Source organism: Spermophilus citellus (genome assembly GCF_964194105.1).
Source record: "Spermophilus citellus genome assembly, chromosome: X".
NCBI classification, from domain to species: domain Eukaryota; kingdom Metazoa; phylum Chordata; class Mammalia; order Rodentia; family Sciuridae; genus Spermophilus; species Spermophilus citellus.
Genome location: NC_138190.1, coordinates 80630667 through 80651594, shown reverse-complemented (window position 1 = coordinate 80651594; position 20928 = coordinate 80630667). Strand labels below are relative to the sequence as shown.

At 32.7% G+C, this 20928-nt stretch overlaps 1 protein-coding gene across 15 annotated transcripts in view; it reads right to left on the bottom strand.

The window, feature by feature from the left end:
- Positions 1–20928, bottom strand: part of LOC308639592 (transmembrane protein 182-like) — a 569067-nt gene that overhangs the window by 432895 nt on the left and 115244 nt on the right. For 5 of the 15 annotated variants that reach the window (XR_014020074.1, XM_081277817.1, XM_081277826.1 and 2 more), the window contains one exon: positions 5303–6169. The exons of 5 other annotated variants lie outside the window; for them this stretch is intronic. Coding sequence is in view for 4 of the 10 variants with exons in the window: in XM_081277826.1 (XP_081133952.1) it covers positions 6121–6169 (49 nt within the window). In the remaining 6 variants the exon portion in view is untranslated. Of the gene's footprint in view, positions 1–5302; positions 6170–6984; positions 7120–20928 lie in introns of those variants that run through there. 5 more of the 15 variants (XR_014020075.1, XR_014020076.1, XM_081277821.1 and 2 more) reach the window with 4 other exon arrangements.

Sequence of the window (20928 nt, the reverse complement as noted above, 5' to 3'; positions counted from 1 at the left end):
CATAATTTTTCTATTTGGTGTTATGCTCTGATATCTTTACACTTAATAGCCTTGTGTTGTCCTGATAGCAACATTTTCAACTATTCAGAAATGAAATATCTCAGGTTATGAAGGAGAAGTGCTAACACACAAATTTATGGTGCTAGCAGTCTGTTTCAAGTAATGCTAAAGAACAGGCAAAAATATAGCATATTTTCTTGAAGGTGCTTTATCATTATTATTAAGATTTCTAGCTAAACTCTTAGGCTCATTAGTCTGCTTTTAAAACAAGTTCTCTTCTACAATGTATGTGTGCATTATGATCTAATTTTTAACATATGAACTCAGTGTTATAAATTTTCCTGTTAGAACCACCTTCATACTGTCAAAGAGATTTTGATATATTGTATCACTATACTCATTTGATTGTAAGAATTTTTAAAGTTTCTCTCTTCCTTTTTTTGCCATGTGTTCCTCATTCAAAAGTGTTCTATTTAGTCTGTAGGTGTTAAGAGTGTTTTCTGTTTTGTTTCTTGTTATTGATTTCTAATTTCACTCCATTATGTTCTGCTAGGATGCAATGAATTATCTTTGTTTTCTTTTGTATTTGCTAAAATTTGATTTGTGACCTAAAATATGATCAATTTTAGAAAATGTTCCATCTGCTGCTGAGAACAAGGTGAATTCAGTCATTGATGGATTAAATATTATATGATGTCTGCTGCACCAGCTTTGTTATTTTTATTTTTTAGATCTGAGGTATCTTAGTTTATGTCTTGATAATCTATCTCATGGTGAGAGAGGTATGTTGAAGTCACCCAGTATTATTATACTGTGATATACTTGATTTTTAATATTGAGAAGAGATATTTTATGTATGTAGATGCATCATTGGTGGAGAATAAATATTTTAAATCATCATATGTTGTTGTTGGATGATTTGTCTAACCAATATGAAGTGACCTTCTTTGTCTATTCTAATTAATTTTGGCTTGAAGTCCACATTGTTTGATATGAAAATAGTTAACACTGCTTGTTTATGAGGTCTCATGGTACACCTTTTTTCAATCCTTTCACTCTCAGTCTGTGGATGCCAATGCCTCTTAATGAGTCTCTTGTAAACAATACATTGTTGGGTCCTACTTTTTAATTTATTGTTCCAGTCTATGTCTTTTGATTGAAGAGTTTAGACCATTTACATTTAGAGTTATTACTAAGAGGTGACTTTTATTTCCTGACAATTTTGATTTATTTCTGGTTCTTAATTCAGACGTGGTTCTCCTTTAATTGACTATTCTTCTAGTGTAATGTGTCTCTATGCTGGTGTTCTTCTTTAATTTTTAATTTCCTCTGAATTAAATATTTCATTGAGAATGCTTTGTAATTCAGGCTTTGTGGATCTGAATTATTTTAGTTTCTGTTTATCATGGAAGGTTTTATTTCATTTTCAATTCTGAAGCTTAATTTTTCCGGGTATAGTAGTCTTAGTCAATACCTATTTTATTTCAAAGCTTGGTATATACTATTCTAAGATATCCTTGCTATTTTGCTGTTTTACTGAATTAATTTATTAACTCTAGAAGTCTTCTGATGAAATTTGGCATGTTTTTTTTTTTGGGGGGGTGCCTCTAGATACAGGATAATGTCATTAGGAAACAGACAAATTTAATGTTTTTTTTTCCTTTCCTATTTGTTTCCCTTTAGTTTTCTTATCTTGCCTGATTGCTCCTGCTAGAGTTTTAAGGACTATACTGAAATAGAAATGGTGGGAATGGACATGCTTATCTTGTTCCTGATTTTAGAAGAAATGGTTTTCAGTCTTTTTCCATTCAATATTATGTTGACTTTTTGTTTGTCAGATATAACCTTTATAATGTTTAAATAAGTTCCTTCTATCCCCTGGTTGCTCTAGTCTTTTTCATATAAATGGGTGATGGATTTTTGTCAAAAGCCATTCTTCATCTATTGAGACCATCATTATATTTTTATCCTTAATTTTAATTATGTGTTGAATTGAATTTTTTGATCTGTATGTGTTGAACCAACCTTTCATCCTTGGGATGAAACTCACTTGATCATGGTGCAGTATCTTCTTCATGAGTTTTTGAATGTGATTTTCTAACATTTAATTAAGGATTTTTTCCCTCTGTATCCATCAGGGTTAGTGGTCTGCTTTTTTCTTTCCTTGATGTGTTCTGTCTGAATTGGGAATCAGGGTTACACTTGCTTGATGGAATGTTTTCAGGAGTTTTCTCTCCCTTTGAATTTCATGGGATAATTTCATAAAGACTAATGTTCCTGCATCTTTTACTGTCCAGTAGAATACAGCTGAAGATCCACCTGATCCTGAGCTTTTCTTTGTTGGCAGTCTTTTAACTGCTGTTTAAATTTTGTTGTTTGATATTGGTCTGTGTATTGTTTTTGTATCTTTCTAATTCAATTTGAGCAGGTTGCATGTGTCTAAAAAATTTAAAATTTATTGGAATATAAATTTTTGAAATAGGCTTTAATGATTTTCTGAATTTCAGAAGTATTTGTGTTAATGTTTACTTTTCATCTCTAGTTTTGTTAATTTGGATATTCTTTTGTTTTAGTTCTGCTAGGTTGTTATCAATCTTGTTTAATGGGAAAAGCAAATCTTTCTTGCTTCAATTTGTGTTTTATTAATTCTCAGTTTCATTAATTTTGTCTATGACCCTAATTATTTCCTGTCTTTCACTGATTTGGGCATTAGTTTGTTCTTCCTTTTCTAAAGTCATGACATGTAGCATTTGGTATTTTTCTTATTTTTCTATTTTTTAAATATAGGCAATAAAAGCTATAAACATTCCTCTTAGAACTGCCTTCATTGTGTCACAAAACTTTTGATATGTTGTATCTCTGTACTCAATTATTTCTAAGAATTTATTGATTTATTCTCTTATGTTTTCTTTTCCTTTTTAATAATTTATTTTTTAGCCATAGATGGACATAATTCCTTTATTTTATTCATTTATTTTTTATGTGGTGCTGAGAATCAAACCCATTGCCTCACACATGCTAGGCAAGCACTCTACCATTGAGCCACAGCCCATCCCTTCTCTCATGTTTTCTATTTCTCACTTAAAATCTTGTAATATCAATGTGCTTATGTAATTTCTATAATTTTTCTTGATGCTGATTTCTAATTTTATTTCATTGTGATCCAATGGGATGAACAGGAATATATATATGTAATTTTTTTCTGTATATGACATGTCCTTAGTCTAGCTTCTATACAATTCATCTTTGTAATACTCTAAAACTGACTTTCTAAAAAATAAAATGTGATCATATTATTCCTCAGGGTTATATCCTTTAATGAATACCTAACATCAAAATATAAAACTTCAAACTTCATAGTGTGGTACATTAAAGCTTTCATTATTTGGATTGTGTTTATTTTCCCTGCACAAGTCATTCAAATTTTGCACGTTTTTTTCCTCAGCAGTATTATTTATGTTCTATTTATTTTCCCGAATATAAAATTCAGACTATCTGGAATATAAGCTACTCAGTAAATGTTTGTTGCATGATTAAATATTTCAAAGTTGGAACATATGATTTCAACTACAATAACAATGACCCTAAATCAGCATAAACTCTTAGTCCAATATAATGATGCATTTTCTCCCTTAAGAAGTCCTCATATAAACTCAAATTCATAATCCAAGCTTTGTATTATAATCCCATTATCAATCATTATTTATCCATCTATCCTCTTTTATTTATTTTTCTTATTATGCAATGAATTAATATTTCACCACCCAGTATAGAAACTAGAAAATTAACAATAATTTACATTGTTATTAAATTATTTTCCCACTTAACATCAATATGAATTTAATCAAAATTTTTGAATACTTTTATCAAAATCTACTTAAATATGAAAAATAAGTTTTATTATTTGATAAAAAGCATTCAGGTTAGCTGGGTGTTATGGCACATGCCTGTAATCTCAGCAACTCAAGAAGCTGACATAGGAGAATTGCAAGATCAAAGCAAGCCCCAGAAACTTAGTAAGGCCCCAGGAAAGTTAGCTAGACCCTGTCCCAAAATAAAAATAAATAAATAAATAAAAGTAAAAATGACTAGGGATGTGGCTCAGTGGTTTAGTGCCACTGTGTTCAATATCTGTGCCAAAAAAATGTTTCTAACATAATCTCTAATTTAAATATTTCATGGGGTTATTGACAATAAATGAACAATTCTGAAACTGGCTAGTATGCAACTGGTATACCTCTTTCATTTCATATTAGAAATGGTTTCAATTTTAAAAGCAAAGAGTATTCATTAACTTGTACATTAAAATTTATGATACTATTTGTGAAAAATACTCCTAATTATTAATACATAAGTTCTACAAAGTATTATCTTTGAGAGTGTTCAATATATTTGGTGATGTTATTATTTACATTCTTCAACACTTAAGATCTAGCATTGATTTATACAACATACTTTGAGAATTGGAAAATTTGATTAATTAAATATATTCTAGACCATCTCTACATCAGTAATAGATTTTCAAATTTAAAAATAAATCATAGCTGTATGTGGTGGCACATGCCCTTAATCCCAATGGCTTGGGAAGCTAAGGCAGGAGGATCATGAGTTCAAATACAGCCTCTGCAAAAGCGAGGTGCTAAGCAACTCAGTGAGACCCTGTCTCTAAACAAAACACAAAATAGGGCTGGGGTTGTAGCTCAGTGGTCAAGTGTTCCTGAGTTCAATCCCTTGTAAGCCCCCCCCCCCAAAATATGAAATTCTATTTTTTCTGAGACATTCTATATATTTGTAATTTATACATTTGAAATTTATGGAATACTTTGTCCATCATTACTACATTTACTATTAAAGTAAATATTTACTATTTCTCCTATTTTTTATGTGATAAGTATTAAACATAGAATAATAGAAATGTCCAATAAAAGCTACATGACTCAAGACTCTAAGGCTGATAATTTGATTCATCATCTTGAGCATAACCTATTTCTTTGATGTCATTTTAGGATCTTATATGACTTTATTCATTAATTGAATCTTTCAATTATTTACTACAGACTGAGTGTCATATATATCTCACATACTATGATCAACTCTTTATATACACTGAAGAAAATGTGTGTAGTGTCATGTCTAATAAGGAAGTATGGAAAGCAAATAGAAGGGGCAGCAAAATTATGCTTGGGTAATATCTTCCTGAAGCTAAAATTTAATATATAAAAATGAAATTTTATTTAACTAAAGATAAGAGTAGTCTTTCAGCTTTTGCATCACTGTAACCAAAAAATTGACAAGAACAGTGTAGAAGAGGAGAAGTTTATTTGGGGCTCAGAGTTTCAGAGGTCTAAGTCCATGGTTGCCTGACTTCATAGCTCAGGGCCACAGGTGAGGCAGAACATCTTGTCAGAAGAATGAAGCTCAGAACCTGCAGTCAGGAAGCAGATATAGAACCCCTCTCAAGAGGAAAATATAAACCTATAACCTATGTCTGCAGTGACCTATCTCCTCCAACCACATCTTAACTACATACAGTTACCATCCATTTAATCCTTATAAGTGAATTAATCCACTGATTTAGGTTAAAATTCTCTTCATCATTTTACTCTGAACATTCTTGTATTGTTTCACAGAGGGACATTTTGGAGACACCTCATATCTAAATATAATATTCTGCCCCTGGCCCCCAATAGCTGATGACTATCTCACAATGCAAAATGCATTCAGTCCATTTTCAAGAGTCCCCATAGTCTTAAAAGTTCCCAGCATTACACAAAATTACAAGTACAACGTCTATGACTAAAAACAAACTCTCAGCATAAGCCCCTATAAAAACAAACAACAACAAAAAAGGAGCATATATCCAACATATAATGTTACAGAGTAGATATATTGATACCTCCCCAAAATAAGTAGGCGCATAGAAAGAATGGATAGGATCAAAGCAAGACAGAAATTCAGCCAGGCAAACAAGTTCTGTGGCTCTACATTCAGCATCTTGGGTGAGTGGAATCATGATATGCTCTCCAAAGGGCTTGTGTGGCTCTACCCTTATGGCTTTGATGGTTGAAGCCGTCATGGACTCTCACTTTTTTCTCTATTCCTGCAGCTTTTAATTCCTTCTCACTTCTTCATGCACTGACACAATATGGAGATTTCCCAGTTTCTAGAACTGTGAGAAACAATAGTTGTCATTTATAAATTACTCAGCATAAAATATTTTGCTAAGAAGTCCAAATGAAATAAGAAAGATAACAAATGCATGTATTTTAGAAATAAACAGGCACAGAATAAACCTTAAATAAATATTAGATATTATTATGATGTTCACAATTATAATGATGACCAAGATTGTTACTATTATTTTTATAACAATCATTCTTTTTTTTTAAAGAGAGAGCAAGGGGGGGGAGAGAGAGATAATTTTTAATATTTATTTTTCTTTTTTTTAGTTTTTGGTGGACACAACATCTTTCTTTGTATGTGGTGCTGAGGATCAAACCCGGGCCACACGCATGCCAGGCGAGCGTGCTACCGCTTGAGCCACATCCCCAGCCCAACAATCATTCTTAACAATGCCATTTGTGGAACCATTTATATGAAAGGGACACTATCGTGACTAATTTAATGTTTGAATGAAAACTTTTCATGAGATTTTTCTTTGTTTATATTCTCAGAATACCCAGAAGGTTATGGAAAGTACAAAGGCAGTCATAAAAAAGCTGGAATGGGATTTTCTTAAATATCCATGAACGTTCCATAATGCCAATAATTCAATAACAAATTTACAAGCTTAATTCATTATTAATAGCAAATTCCATTTTAGGAAGGTAAGAAAATAGGAATATAAGTCTTTCATGATGCTAAGTATTCCATACACCCAAATGTGTGGTAATAAGAGAGGTGTAGTTCTCTTTATAGAAAAACAAGCTTAAAGAAGGAGATGAATTTCACCACAGTTACTGCAATCACTTTTTTGTCCCTTACCTCAAATATAAATACATTCTGACATCGTGTTCTTGATGATAGAAATTTGAATACAATTTTATAATAACTTCCATGAATTATGCTGCAATCATATCTTCATTAACAAGAGAAGTGACATTTGAGGCCATTTATTGTCTAAAACAAATGATAGGCAAATTCAGATCAGACAAGTCTCTTGGAAGACCTACAGATTAAAGCTGTCCACTACCTCTTACATTTCATGAAATGGTCAATGTCTCTCTAAAGGGACAATTTTTGAAAAGAGGAGGAAAATAGGAAGATGGAGACTATTTGATAATGCCTGCACATTGTTGCAAAATTACAGTTATTGTTTTCCCCCACCCAACAAACACTTCACATAGCTTTATACAGTCCATGCCACAAAACATACCAAGCAAACAACTGACACATTAGTTAAAAGGCCTTCCATTTTACTTTGACAGTTCACAATAATGGAATTTAATTGTGGAAAAAAACAGAATAATTTTAGCTGAATGTCATTTGGTTCATTCAAACTGGGAATCAGGGACATTTCTAACAAAGGTTTTGAAACTTCTTTTGAAATCAGGAAGCTGCTATGCACAGATAAGAGGAGAGGTTTGAGGATTCTCTATCAGAAATTTCAAGGTTTTTTCCATCTGCTTTTTCACATTAACTGGTAATTATCCAGAAAGGCACATAATAGTGCAGAAATGACAGAAGCCAACAAAGGTTTTCCTAAGATATGTAAATTGTCAGTGATCGGCAAGGTGCAACAGAAAGGCTTTCTACAGCACAATTATTTATGCCAGTTCAGTTTGCTTTTAGGTAACAGTGACGGCCTGCTATAGAGCAGCTCCTTATCACGGGTGCTGCATATTAGCTTCAACTGGTTACTAAGACAATGTGGCAGAAAGGTTTCTTAAAAGGCTGGAAGTTGTTCCTTATTTAGGGATTGTTTATGAAAGATATATTTTGATGATCAGGCTGTCACACTAAACAATAAAAATTCCTTTAATTTTCAAGCATGTCATATTTATTTTAGAATTCCCAAGTATGTGCATCCGTGTATACGTGTGAGTGTGAATGTGTGTGTGTGTGTGTGTGTGTGTGTGTGTGTGTGTGTGTTTTCATCACTCTATCTATGTGGATCTTGTCAGGACCCTATAGATAATCAAACAATGTATTCTCAAGGGTAACTCATTCCGGTTTTATGGGACCTCCATAATGTATAACCCACTTTAACTTCTTTACAGAGCCTTTTCTGACCAATACAATGTTCTTAGAGCTCACAAAAGAAATATCTCAGTAAATCTGACCTATCTAGAGGTCTGACTTCTTTCAATTCATATATGCTTTGGTCTCTTAATTATGCTAAGTCTTAGAGTATGCATATATAAAATGTGTATATACATATATTTACTACACCCATGTGACCCCACTATACCAGTCATCATGGACTTATGGACTGGTAGAGCAGGGTCATATGTGTGGTTCTATTCATAATTTTTGAGAAACTTCCATATTTGTTCCCCTAGTTTTGCACTAATTTACAATCTCAAAATCAGAGTATGCATGTTCCTTGTATTTTTGCCAGCATGTACTTTTAATTGTATTCTCCTTTATATTATTTTATTGATACATTATAATTATAGATAATAATGAGATAAATTATGCCATATTCACCCATGCATATAGCATAATTTGATCAATTTCATTTCCCAGGACCTTCTCTTTGCCTTCCCTCCTGCTTCCCCTGATCTGCTTACTCTACTCTATGGATCACTTATTATTATTATTATTATTATTATTATTATTATTATCATTAATTTATGTAGTGATGATTGCCACTCTCACTGGAGTATTATAAAATCTAAGTATAGTTTTGATTACCATTTTCATGATTGTTAAAGATACTGAATATTTTCTATATTTTTTGGTTATTTGTATTTCTTCTTTTGAGAAGTATCTTTTTACTTCATGTGCCCATTTGTTGATTGGTTTATGTTTTTTACTGTTAAGTTTTCTGAACTCCTTAGATATATGAAATATTAACCCCCTTTTGGAAGTGCAACTTGCCAAGCTTTTCTCCCATATGTAGGGTCTCTCTTTGCACTCTTGGTTGTTTCTTTTCTGTGCATAAGCATTTAGTTAGCTGCCATCTTATTTATTAATTCTGTTTTTCCATGTTTTCATTGTTGCATTATAGTTGTACATAAAGGTGGAATTTGTTGTTACATATTAGTACATATGGGCAATATTACAATATAATTTGGTCAATCTCTCTCCCCAGCGCTTCACCTCTCCCTCCCTTCTTCCCATTCACTGTTCTCTTTCCTAAATTCTACTCATCTCCCTGTGCTTTTCATGCAATTACTACCAAAATTTAGTTTCTTTTTTTTATTCCTCTAACTTCCAAAAATGAGAGAAAACATAGAACCCTTGTCCTTCTGAGTTTTGCTTATTATGTTGAACAGAATTATCTCAAGTTCCATCCAGTTTCTTGTATCCCAATCTTTAGGAGTCCCATTGACAAAAAAGGTTACCATCAACTATGTTTTGAAGTCTTGCCCTTATGTTTTCTTCTAACAATTAGAATAATTATAGTCTAATTTCTATATCTTGTGTTCATTTTGTCTTGACTTTTGTCCAGTGTGAGATATAGGGATCTAATTTCATTCTTACACATAAAATATGCAGTTTTCCAAGCACCATTTCTTGAAAAAGCTGTCTTTTCTCCAATATATATTTTTGGCATGTTATTCAAGGTTCAAATGACAGCATGAGTGTGGGTTTGTCTCTGTACTTTCTGTACTATTTCATTGGCTTATGTGTTTGTTTTTAAGCCAGTACCACACTATTTTTATTTCTATTACTCTAATAATATTTGAAATTAGTTCTTGTGATTAGTCCTTTATTCATCCATATGAATTTTACGGCCACTTTTTCTTGTATTGAGAAAATTGTAGTTGATATTTATTCCATTCTTTCCTTCACTCATTACGTTCCAGTAACACTGGTCAGCTTTCAATTTCTCATGTGCTTAAAATTTCTTTCTCTTTTTGGGGATTTCTTATATGCCTGGAATATCACCTTTGTCCTCTCCTGACACCATCCCTGTCATAAGGTAATAACTACACAGAAATTGTACAAATAAAATAATGAGAGAACAATAACAGTACAATGGCAGACCAAGAGGGCCCAGCACTTCTTTCACTCAGAGAAACAACAACAAACAATAAACAATTATATGTACTAAAGAATACAGATACAGGAAAGTTCAGACTATTGCAAAGAAACACAAGAAACCCTGTGGTGGACAAGAACAAAGGGTGTATAGAAAATAATATAAAGCAATGTATTTGTATCATCAAATCCCACACAATAAAGCATACTGGAACTCAGAGTGATCCCCACAAAGAGATTTTCCACCTTATACATAAAAAGAACATGGTGACTTCAGGATTCTTCATCAGCTACCAAGATCTTCTACAGCTTTAACTATCAATAACATGTGCAATCTTGATCATTTCTGTGATAAGCTGAAAAAAATGTCTAGAATCCTTGATTCAGTGCTGTTTCTAGAGAATTAGCCACTGCTGTGTTCTCTGCTTGGGCTTGGAGCCAGTGAGCCTTCCACCCAGTAACCTGACATATTGCTATACACTTCCATAGTTCAAACCTCCACAGTCTATCACTACCTACAGTATTGGAACTACATCTTCCTAAATCCCATACCCTAGGTCAAAAATTTTGGCTGTGACCAACACTAGGATTATCTCATTCATCCTACCCTCCATACTTAACCATGGCATTGATCCATTAACAATAGGGCTGCACTGCCACTGCTCTCGGTTCCACTTCCAGGGTCCTGAGTGGTGGCATTGATTCATCATTATAGGAGTGTTATCATCACTGCTTTATGCCAAACTTCCAGAATCTTGGTTTATGGTTTTGCCCTGGGCTATGCTGTTGCTGCTTCTCTGAGTTCCATCCTGGCATCTTGAGTTACACATGTATAGCCAATGATCTGAACCCCACCCATCCATTTGTAATAAGTCGACCTTGGCATGTCAAAAATGAGCCATACTACTAATACTTTTTAATCTACTCCCTGTTGCCCAAGCTAGAGTCTGATCTTCAATGCCTGAGAGCTTAGGCCACTACTGCATCCTGCTGTTCAAAGGTTTGTGATGTCCATGCAGTCTTGAACAGGCTGACTTCATCATGGCATGACTTAAATACTTGGATCCTAACTCCACATGTGATCATCACATACCTAGGAATATGAAAATGGTGTGACTACAGCATCAAGTTTTTCCATACATCAGGACCCATGCACCATGAAAATACCTGCTAAGCTGCTAAGCATTAAGTTTGCCTCCACTGCTGTTCTGAATGCCTGGACCCACAAACACTGGTAAAACTGCCATCACAGATGAATCTCTGACCAAATTTTAACCCTGCTGCAGATATGTACAGGCAAGTCCACCATACAAAGAACCAAGAGGTGTATCCCTGACAAGAATTCACTTCATTATAGAAAAGGATAACAGAAGAATCCTAGTAACATTTACCACTAAAAAATCTCAACAGTTCTAACAGCCACCTCAGATTTGGGCACTAAAAACCCTGGCAGTCCTGTTTAATGATGTCATCACCTAACAAAACCACATGGAACCATGTGGCTGAAAACTTCTGGAACCCAAAATGCTCAACATTACCCACACAGTGACTTAACTGCCATGTGGAGGTGAAAATATTTCCCAACTTAAACCAGTACAAAAGACTAGGAAAAATGACTCGTCCATCAAATGTGTAGACCTTAACACAAGACTACTACAAATGCAGAAAGCAAAAAAAAAAAAAAAAAAAAAAAAAAAGTGCTTCCACCAAAGTAACACAATAATTTTCCAATAACTGACCTCTAAGAAATGAAGACATATTATTTACCTGAAAAAAATATAAAATAAACATTTGAAGGAAACTCAGAGAGTTTATCTGTGAGAACACAGATAAAACTACTGAATGAGTTCAGGAAAACAATGCATAAATAAAACAAAAACATTCAACCAAGAGGTGACAATAAGTAAAAAGAATCAAAATAAATTCCCAAGTTTAGGAATACCAGGAATTAAATTAAAAAGAAAACGCAATACCTTTAATAACAAACCAAATCTGCAAATTTGAAAACAGATGATTTGAAAGTATCCAATCAAAAGAGAGAAAGAAATAACCAAAAAAGAGTGGTTAAAGTCTATTGAATATGTAGACATAGATAAAGATCACATGAAAGTGAACCAGTTCATCCATTATGTATATTACAAAGGAAAATTAAATAAGGTAGGAAGATTATTTAAATAAATAATGACTGAGGACTTCCAAAATCTTGGAAGAGATATGAGCAACCAGATACATGAAACTCAAAGGTCCACAGAACAAATTAAATTGAAGGAGGACTTTACTATGATACCCAATAATCAAACTGTGAAATGTCAGAAGAAAAGAAAATCTTTAGAAGCATTAGGAGAAAAGCAACTTAGCACATACAAGAGAGTGCTGATGAGACTTCTGGTGCTATTCTTATCAGAGACCTTGCAAGCAAGAACTGAATGGGATGGTATATTCAGATGCTGACAGAAAAGAAAAATGGAAACTAAAAATATTTTATGTGGAAAAGTTTTCTTTTAGAAAAGAAGATAAAATTTTACCAAAAAAAAAATACTGAAGGAGTTAATTGAGATTCCATCTGCTTTATAAAAGGTGATAAAAGAAGGCAAGTCATGATGATGTACACCTACAATCCAAACTACTTGGGAGGCTGAGACAGCAAAATCCCAAGTTCAAAAACAGCCTGGGAAACAGCCACAAATTCTCTCAAAATATTTTTTCAAATAAGTTTGGGACATCCCAAATTCAAACCCTACTACCACAAAAATAAGTAAATAAATAAATAAAAAGAAAAAAATAATTATAAAATGATTTATTCAAGCATAAAAAAGATGTTAACATGGAAATATAAGACTCTTTGGTAAAGATATATCAACAGTATAAATTCTGTGCTGGGAGCATAAAAGAGTAGAATTTTGTATATAATCAAAGTTGTCAGACAAAGTAAGCATTTATAACTTTAAGACGTTATATGCAAGCCTCATGGTATCCAAAAATCAAAATCCTTTAGGAGATAAACAAAAGATTTAAAAAGTCAAAGTATGACACTATCAAATTTTGTAAATTCACATGGGGATATGAAAAGTAAAGAAGAAAAAGTTTAAAACTACCAATAATTCAGAAAGCAATTAACAAAATGGTATAGAAAGTGTTATCTAACAATAATTATTTTAAATGTAAAAGGTTTACATTTATCAATCAAAGACATAGGTAGATAAATGGGTAGAAAAAGAGGAACTATTTACACATGTTAACTTTAAAGACACTAATAGACTGAACACAAAGATATGGAAAGGTATATCCTAGCAAACAAAAACAAGGAAATTCAGTGGAAGCTATAAATATATGAAAAAATTACATCTTGTGACAATAAAAATTGTCACAATAGATAAAGAAGGTCATTAAATAATAATAAATGGGTCAATGAATAAAGGAGAAATATCAATTATAAATACATAAAAAACATTATTAAGGATATCTAAATATACAAATCAAATATTAAAAGAATGGAAGGAAGATATAGGAAAGAATACAATAATAGTATGGGTCTTTAGTACCTCCAATTTCAGCAATGGATGAATCATTCAGACAGAAAATCAGTAAAGTAACATTGGACCTGAAATATACTTATAGATCAGATGACTTGAAAGACATGAAAATATTTCAATTATCAGCAGAATAATGCACATTCTTTTTAAGAGCACAAAATATCTTCTCTAAATAGGACATATATTTGATCATAATGCATGTCTTATCAAAGTTAAGAGGGTACAAATCATATTCATTATATTTTCTAATCATAATGCTATGAAACTCTGAGTAATAGGAGAAAAATTGGTAAACAAAAATATGTGAAAATTAGTCAATGTGTATCTTGAACAACAATTGAGGTCAAAGAATAAAATGGTAAATTATAAAATATACTGAGACAAATAAAAATGGAAGCATAACATATTAAAAACTTCTGGAATGCAGCTAAAACAGTTTTAAGAAGGAGGAGGAAGAAGGTTCAAGGAATTAGAAAAGGAAGACTAAACTAAGCACAAAGTTATCAGAAGAAAGAAAACAATGACATCAGAGCAAAAATAAATGAAGCGGTGACTAGAAAAACAATTTTAAACATCAATGAAAGTACTAGATACCTTTTGACAAAATAAACAAAAGTCATAAACGTCTATGTAAAAAAAAAGATAATTCAAACAAAATTAGAAATGCAAGAGGATATATTGCAACAGATTCAAAAAAAAAAAAAATACAGAGTAACTGGGCATGGTGGCACTCACCTATTATTCCAGTAACTAGGGAGACTGAGACAGGCAGATTACAAGTTCAAGGTCAGCCTCAGCAATTTAGCAAGGCCCTAAGCAAATTAGTGATAACCTGAAAATTTAACAAAAATTAAAAGTGCTGGGGATGTGACTAAGGAGTAAAGCACAACTAAGTTATCCAATTTCTTCAGAGAAGTCTGTTCGGTTATTCTGGATTTGTTTTGATAGATAAATTCCTACAGGTATACAACTAACAAACACTAAATGAGGGAAAAAAATAGAAAAGTAAAACAGACCAATGATGAGTAAGGAGATAGAATCCATAGTGGAAAAAAAAATCCAAACCAAGAAAGACTACAGGACCATATGACTTTTCTGGAAAATTCTACAAAACATTTGAAGAATACTGAAATTTCCTAAATTTGTCCAAGAAATTGAAGAAAAAAAAAACACTTTCAAACTTACTTTTAAAAGGCCAGCATTACTTTGATAGGAAAGTGAAACAAAGACATTAAGAGAAGAGTTTATACACCAGTATCCATCAGAAATAGATATAAAAAGCACCAAAAAATATTAGAATATTCATAGCAGATTACAAGGTCATACAACATGATTAAGTGGGACTTATACCTGAGATATAACTATGGCCCAACATATGCAAATAAATAAATGTGATGCACTACATTAACATGAAACATTAAAATCATAATTCTCTCAACATTAGGAAAAATCATTCGGAAAAATTCAACACACATTCATATTAGAAACACTAAAATGATAAAAATTGAAGAAAATCTCATCAACATTAAAATCCAAAGGTAACATAACAATCAATGAAAAAACTGAATGCTTTTCCCTTGATATTAGGAAAATTACAAGGATGCCCACTCCATATCCTTTGAACACTTAACGAAAGTCCAAGGCAGAGTAATTAAGTAAAAATAAATAGATAAAAAAGTAAAATAAGGGTCTTTAAATTGAAACAAGTTTAATTGATGCTGATCGAAAGAACTATGATCTAGGCTGGGGATGTGGCTCAAGCGGTAGCGTGCTCTCCCGGGTTCGATCCTCGGCACCACATACCAACAAGGATGTTGTGTCCGCTGAGAACTAAAAAATAAATATTAAATAAAATTCTCTCTCTCTCTTTCTCTCTCTCCTCTCTCACTCTCTCTTTTTAAAAAAAGAAAGAACTATGATCACATATACAGAAAATCATAAACGCTCCATCAAAAAAGCTGTTAGAAACAATAAATGAAATCAGTAAAGTTGCAGAATTTTAAACAATCAACCTCAAATATCAGTTGCTTTTATGTGCACCGACAAGAAACTATTCAGAAAGGATATTAAGAAAACAATTTTATTAAAAATATATAAATACGAATAAAATACAAATAAATAAATTTACCCAAAGCAGTGGCATTTCTGTAACACTAAAGACACTGATGAAAGCATTGAATAAGGTAACCAGAAGATGGCAGAGTGGAGCTAGGCAGCATCCGCGACCCTGCCACAGCACGGAAAGAAGCAGTCAAAGCACAACTGACCAGAGAGAACATTACTACAATTTTATACCTGGATTAGAGTTACTTGATTGTAGTAAATGGGGTTTAATGTCTTCTCTCAAAATGGTGCTGATACCCATTCCCCACCCCACCCCCCAAAATGATGCTGATGTTGGAAAGCGAACAGAACATGTGTTACTTGAAAGTATCAGTATCTGGATATTTGCCCAGCATAGGACCCTTAACAGTATGAAAAAGTAAGGGGGAAAAAAAAGCACCTCAGCCTACAACACTTCAAAAACTGATCCCATTGACACCACAGTAGAGGAAATGTTGGAGAACTAATTTTGAATGACTACAGTTAAAATCTTAAATTAGGTAAAAGAAGAAGTAAGGAATAAACTTAGACCATAATTAGAGGTAAGCCAATTTGGATCTCAACTAATTTCTCAACCCAGACCGTAAAAGCCAGGAAAAGTGTGGAAATATGTACCAAGGTATGAAAGAAACGATATGTCAACCAAGTTTACTATATTCAGCAAAATGATCCTCATAATAGCATATAAAATAAAGTCTTCAGGATAAACATAAAATAAAAGAATTTATAACCAGTAAGCCTGCACTACAAAACATTTTCAATGAAGCCCAGAATAACCAAAGCAATCCTCATTGAGGCAGGAGGCATCACCATACCAGATCTTAAATTATACCACAGAACTCTAGTAACAAAAATAGCATTGTATTGGCACCAAAACAGACATGAGGATCAATGGTACAAAATAGAAGAAACAGAGACAAACCCACGTAAATACAATTACATCATACTAGAAAAAGTTGCTATAAACATGCATTGGAGAAAAGATAGCCTCTTCAACAAATGGTGTGGGGAAAACTGGAAATCCATATGTAGCAAAATGAAATTAAACCCCTATCTCTCACCCTGCACAAAACTCAACTCAAGGTGGACCAAGAATTTAGAAACTAGGACTGGGATTGTGGCTCAGTGGTAGAGCGCTTGCCTTGCATGGGTGGGACCCAGGTTTGATCCTCAGCACCACATAAAAATAAAGGCATTGTGTTGTGTCCATCTATACCTAAAAAATAAATATTTTTTTAAAAAAAGAACTTAGGAATTAGACCAGAGATAAAATAGGCCCAAATGTCCATCATGTCAGCCCAGGAACTGAATTACTCAACAAGGCTCCTAAAGTACAAGAAGTAAAATCAAGAATCAATAAATGGGGGTAATAAAGACCAGAGTTACTATGAATATTCTTATTCATGTTTCCTAGTGTTCTTATGCACACGTAGAAATGGAATTGTTAGATCATATAATATGCATATTTTCAGCGTCTTCCAGATAGTGTCAAGCTGCTTTCCAAAGTGGCCATTACCATTTCAAATACTATCATTAACTTATGAGAGTTCATTACATCACATTTTCACCAACATTTTATGTTTTCAACTTTAAAATTCTGCAAAGTTGGTAGTTGTAAAGTGATATTTATGGTATTTTGTTGTGTTGCTGTTTTTACATTTTTAATTATTTTTCCACAACAGTTATATATTTGATTACATTTTCTACAATATTGGAAGTTTAAGTGATGGTAACACATAGCCTTCTATTTTCTCACCAACAAGGAAATGCTTCCTAGGTTTTACTTGTTAAATAAAAATCTTTCTGTAAGTTTTCTCTAAGATATATTTTATTAAATTAAAATCCTTTTATTTTCCTAAAAAATAAATCAATAAATGAGATAGGATCAACTGAAAAAGCTTCTTTATAGTAAAGGAAACAAGAAAGAGAGATCCTTCACAATGGGAGAAAATCTTTGCCAGCTGCACCTCAGATTAATCTCCAGAACATTAATCTCCAGGATATATGAAGAACTCCAAAAGCTTAACACCAAAAAAAAGAAAGAAAAAGAAAAAGAACACAATAAATAAATGAGCAAAGGAACTGAATAGACACTTCACAGAAGAATTATGAATGGTCAACAAATATATTAAAAAATGTTCAACATCTCTGGCAATTAGAGAAATGCAAATTAAAAGTGCACTAAGAATTCATCTCAATATAGTCAGAATGGTAACTATCAAGAATACAAGCAAAAATAAATGTTGGCAAGGACATTACTGGTGAGACTGCAAATTGGTGTAACCACCATGCAAAACAATATGGAGATTTCTCATAAAACTTGGAATGGAACCATTATTTGACCCAGCTATCCCACTCTTCAGTTTATACCCAAAGGACTTAAAATCATCATACTACACCTAAATGACCACATCTATGTTTAGAGCAACTCAATTCACAATAGCTAAGCTATTGTTCCAACCTAGGTGCCTTCAACAGATGAATGGGTAAAGAAAATGTGATATGTACACACAATAGAATATTACTCAGTCAAAAAGAAGAATGAAATTATGGCATTTATTTGTAAATGGATGGAACTGGAAACTATCCTGCTAAATGAAATAAGCCAAACCCAAAAATCCAAAGGCCAGATGTTATCTCTGATATGTGGATGCTAACACACAATAAGGGATGGGGTTGGGAGAATAGAAGTTCATTCGATTAGACAAAGGCAAATGAAGGGAAGAGAGGGGGACTGGGAATAGGAAGACAGTAGAATGAACCAGACATAACTTTTCTATGTTCATATATGAATATGCGACCAGTGTAACACTCCATCATGCACAACCACAAGAATGGGAAGTTATACTCCATTTGTGTATGTCAAAATACAAATACATTCTACTCTCATATAAAACTAAAAAAAACATAAAAATTTTAATAAAGAAAGATATAACTAATTAAATATTTTTGCATAAAAATAAAAATGAAAAGCAACATAGGACTGAATCTAGCTAAAGTAATAATCAGTTGAATAAAAATCAAATCTGAAATAAGCATTAGAAATAAATCAAAATGGAAGCAAATAAAATTTTACTTTCTACAATATCCCTGAATGTAAATGGTTTAAATTCTTCAATAAAGATATAGGTTTGTAGATTGGATTTAAAAAGAAAAGCCCAACCATACATTTTATACAAGAGACTCACCACACAGTCAAAGGCATTTGTGCTGGAGATGAAAGAATTGAATTAGATATTCTACACAAATAGAGACCAAAAGAATGCAGTAATAGTCCTTTCTATTTTTCTTAAGATCCATTTATTTATTTATTTTTTAAAATTTTACAGTGAATTTTATAAAAGTGTTTTACAAAATTCTTTTAAAAATTGTACAATGAAGAAACAAATGCATGCCATTTTCTCTTTCACAGTAACAATCATGAAAATTCAGGGACATAATCCAATCCCAATGTTCTCTTTGTGAGCACTTAAACCATCAAAATTTAGACATTCAGAGACTTCCCACATACCACCCTCACCTCTCTGATGTGAAAATTTATTAATCTTCAGCACAGCACTCTGGGGAATTTTTAAAAAGACATCTTTAACAAATGGATATGTAGTTAAATCTCTGTACTGAATATTCTAAAACAGAAGTATGACTCTTACTCATTTTTAATACATTTGACTTACTAATGTCAAATTAACAATGATTCAATATGCATTTACAGACCCTATTCTCTCTTTGATCAAAAAAGTATCTACCAAGTCATTCGAGATATGCAAGGCTTCAAAATTATTCATGTAAATGCAGCACTAGATAAAGGGAACATTTGATTTTTTATTCCTTAATTCTCTCTAGCTTCCACATAAGGGAGAGAAAATATGACCTATGATTTTCTGAGTTTGGCTTATTTCACTTAACATGATGTTCTCCAATTTCATCACAAAAAATACCATCACATTTACACAAAAACAGAGATAAAAGAACAATAGAATAAATGACACAGAGACCAGTCCAGCTGGATACAGTCATCTGATTCTTGGCAAAAGTGACAAGAATATATGGTGGAGAAAAGATAGCCTTTTAAACAAATGGTGCTAAGAAAAGTGGATAAACATATATAGAAGAATGAAAGTAAAATCCTATCTTTTTCTCAACACAGAAATCAACTCAAAATGCACCAGACACCTAGGAATTAGACCATAAAATTGCAAACTGTTAGAAGAAATAAATTAAAAGACTTCTTGACCCAGCTATTGCACTTCTCGGACTATTCCCTGAGGACCTTAAAAGAGCGCACTATAGGGATACGGCTGCATCAATGATTATAGCGGCACAATTCACAATAGCTAGACTGTGGAACCAACCTAGATGCCCTTCAATAGATGAATGGATAAAGAAAATGTGGCATCTATACACAATGGAATATTATGCAGCACTAAGAAATGACAAAATCATAGAATTTGCAGGGAAATGGATGGCATTAGAGCAGATTATGCTAAGTGAAGCTAGCCAAGCCCTAAAAAACAAATGCCAAATGTCTGCTTTGATATAAAGAGAACAACTAAGAACAGAACAGGAAGGAAGAGCATGTGGAAAAGACTACAGATAACAAATACGAATGGGGGGAGAGAAACGGAGAGAGAAGGGAAAGCATATGGAAATGGTAGGAGACCTTCAAGGATACATAAAATTACAAGAGGCTATGAGGGGCAAGGGGGAGGAAAAAAAAAGGGAGAGAATTGAACAACAGCAGGGGAGATAGAGAGGGAAGATGGGAGGGGAGGGGAGGGGAGGGGTGATAGTAGGGGTTAGGAAAGGTAGCAGAATACAACAGACACTAATATGGCATTATGTAAAAATGTGAATATGTAACAGATGTGATTCTGCAATCTATATTTGGGGTGAAAATGGGAGTTCAAAACACAATTTGAGTCTAATGTATGAAAGATGATATATCATGAGCTATGTAATGCTTTAAATAATCAATAAAAAATTAAAAAAAAAATAAAAAAAAAGACTTCTATACAGCAAATGAACAAGATCCTGAAGAAAAAAAAACCTATAGAATGGAGAAAAAAAACATTGCTATGCTTCAGACCAAGGATTAATATAAACCTCCTCCTAAAAAATAATAGCCCAAACAATAAATGGGCAA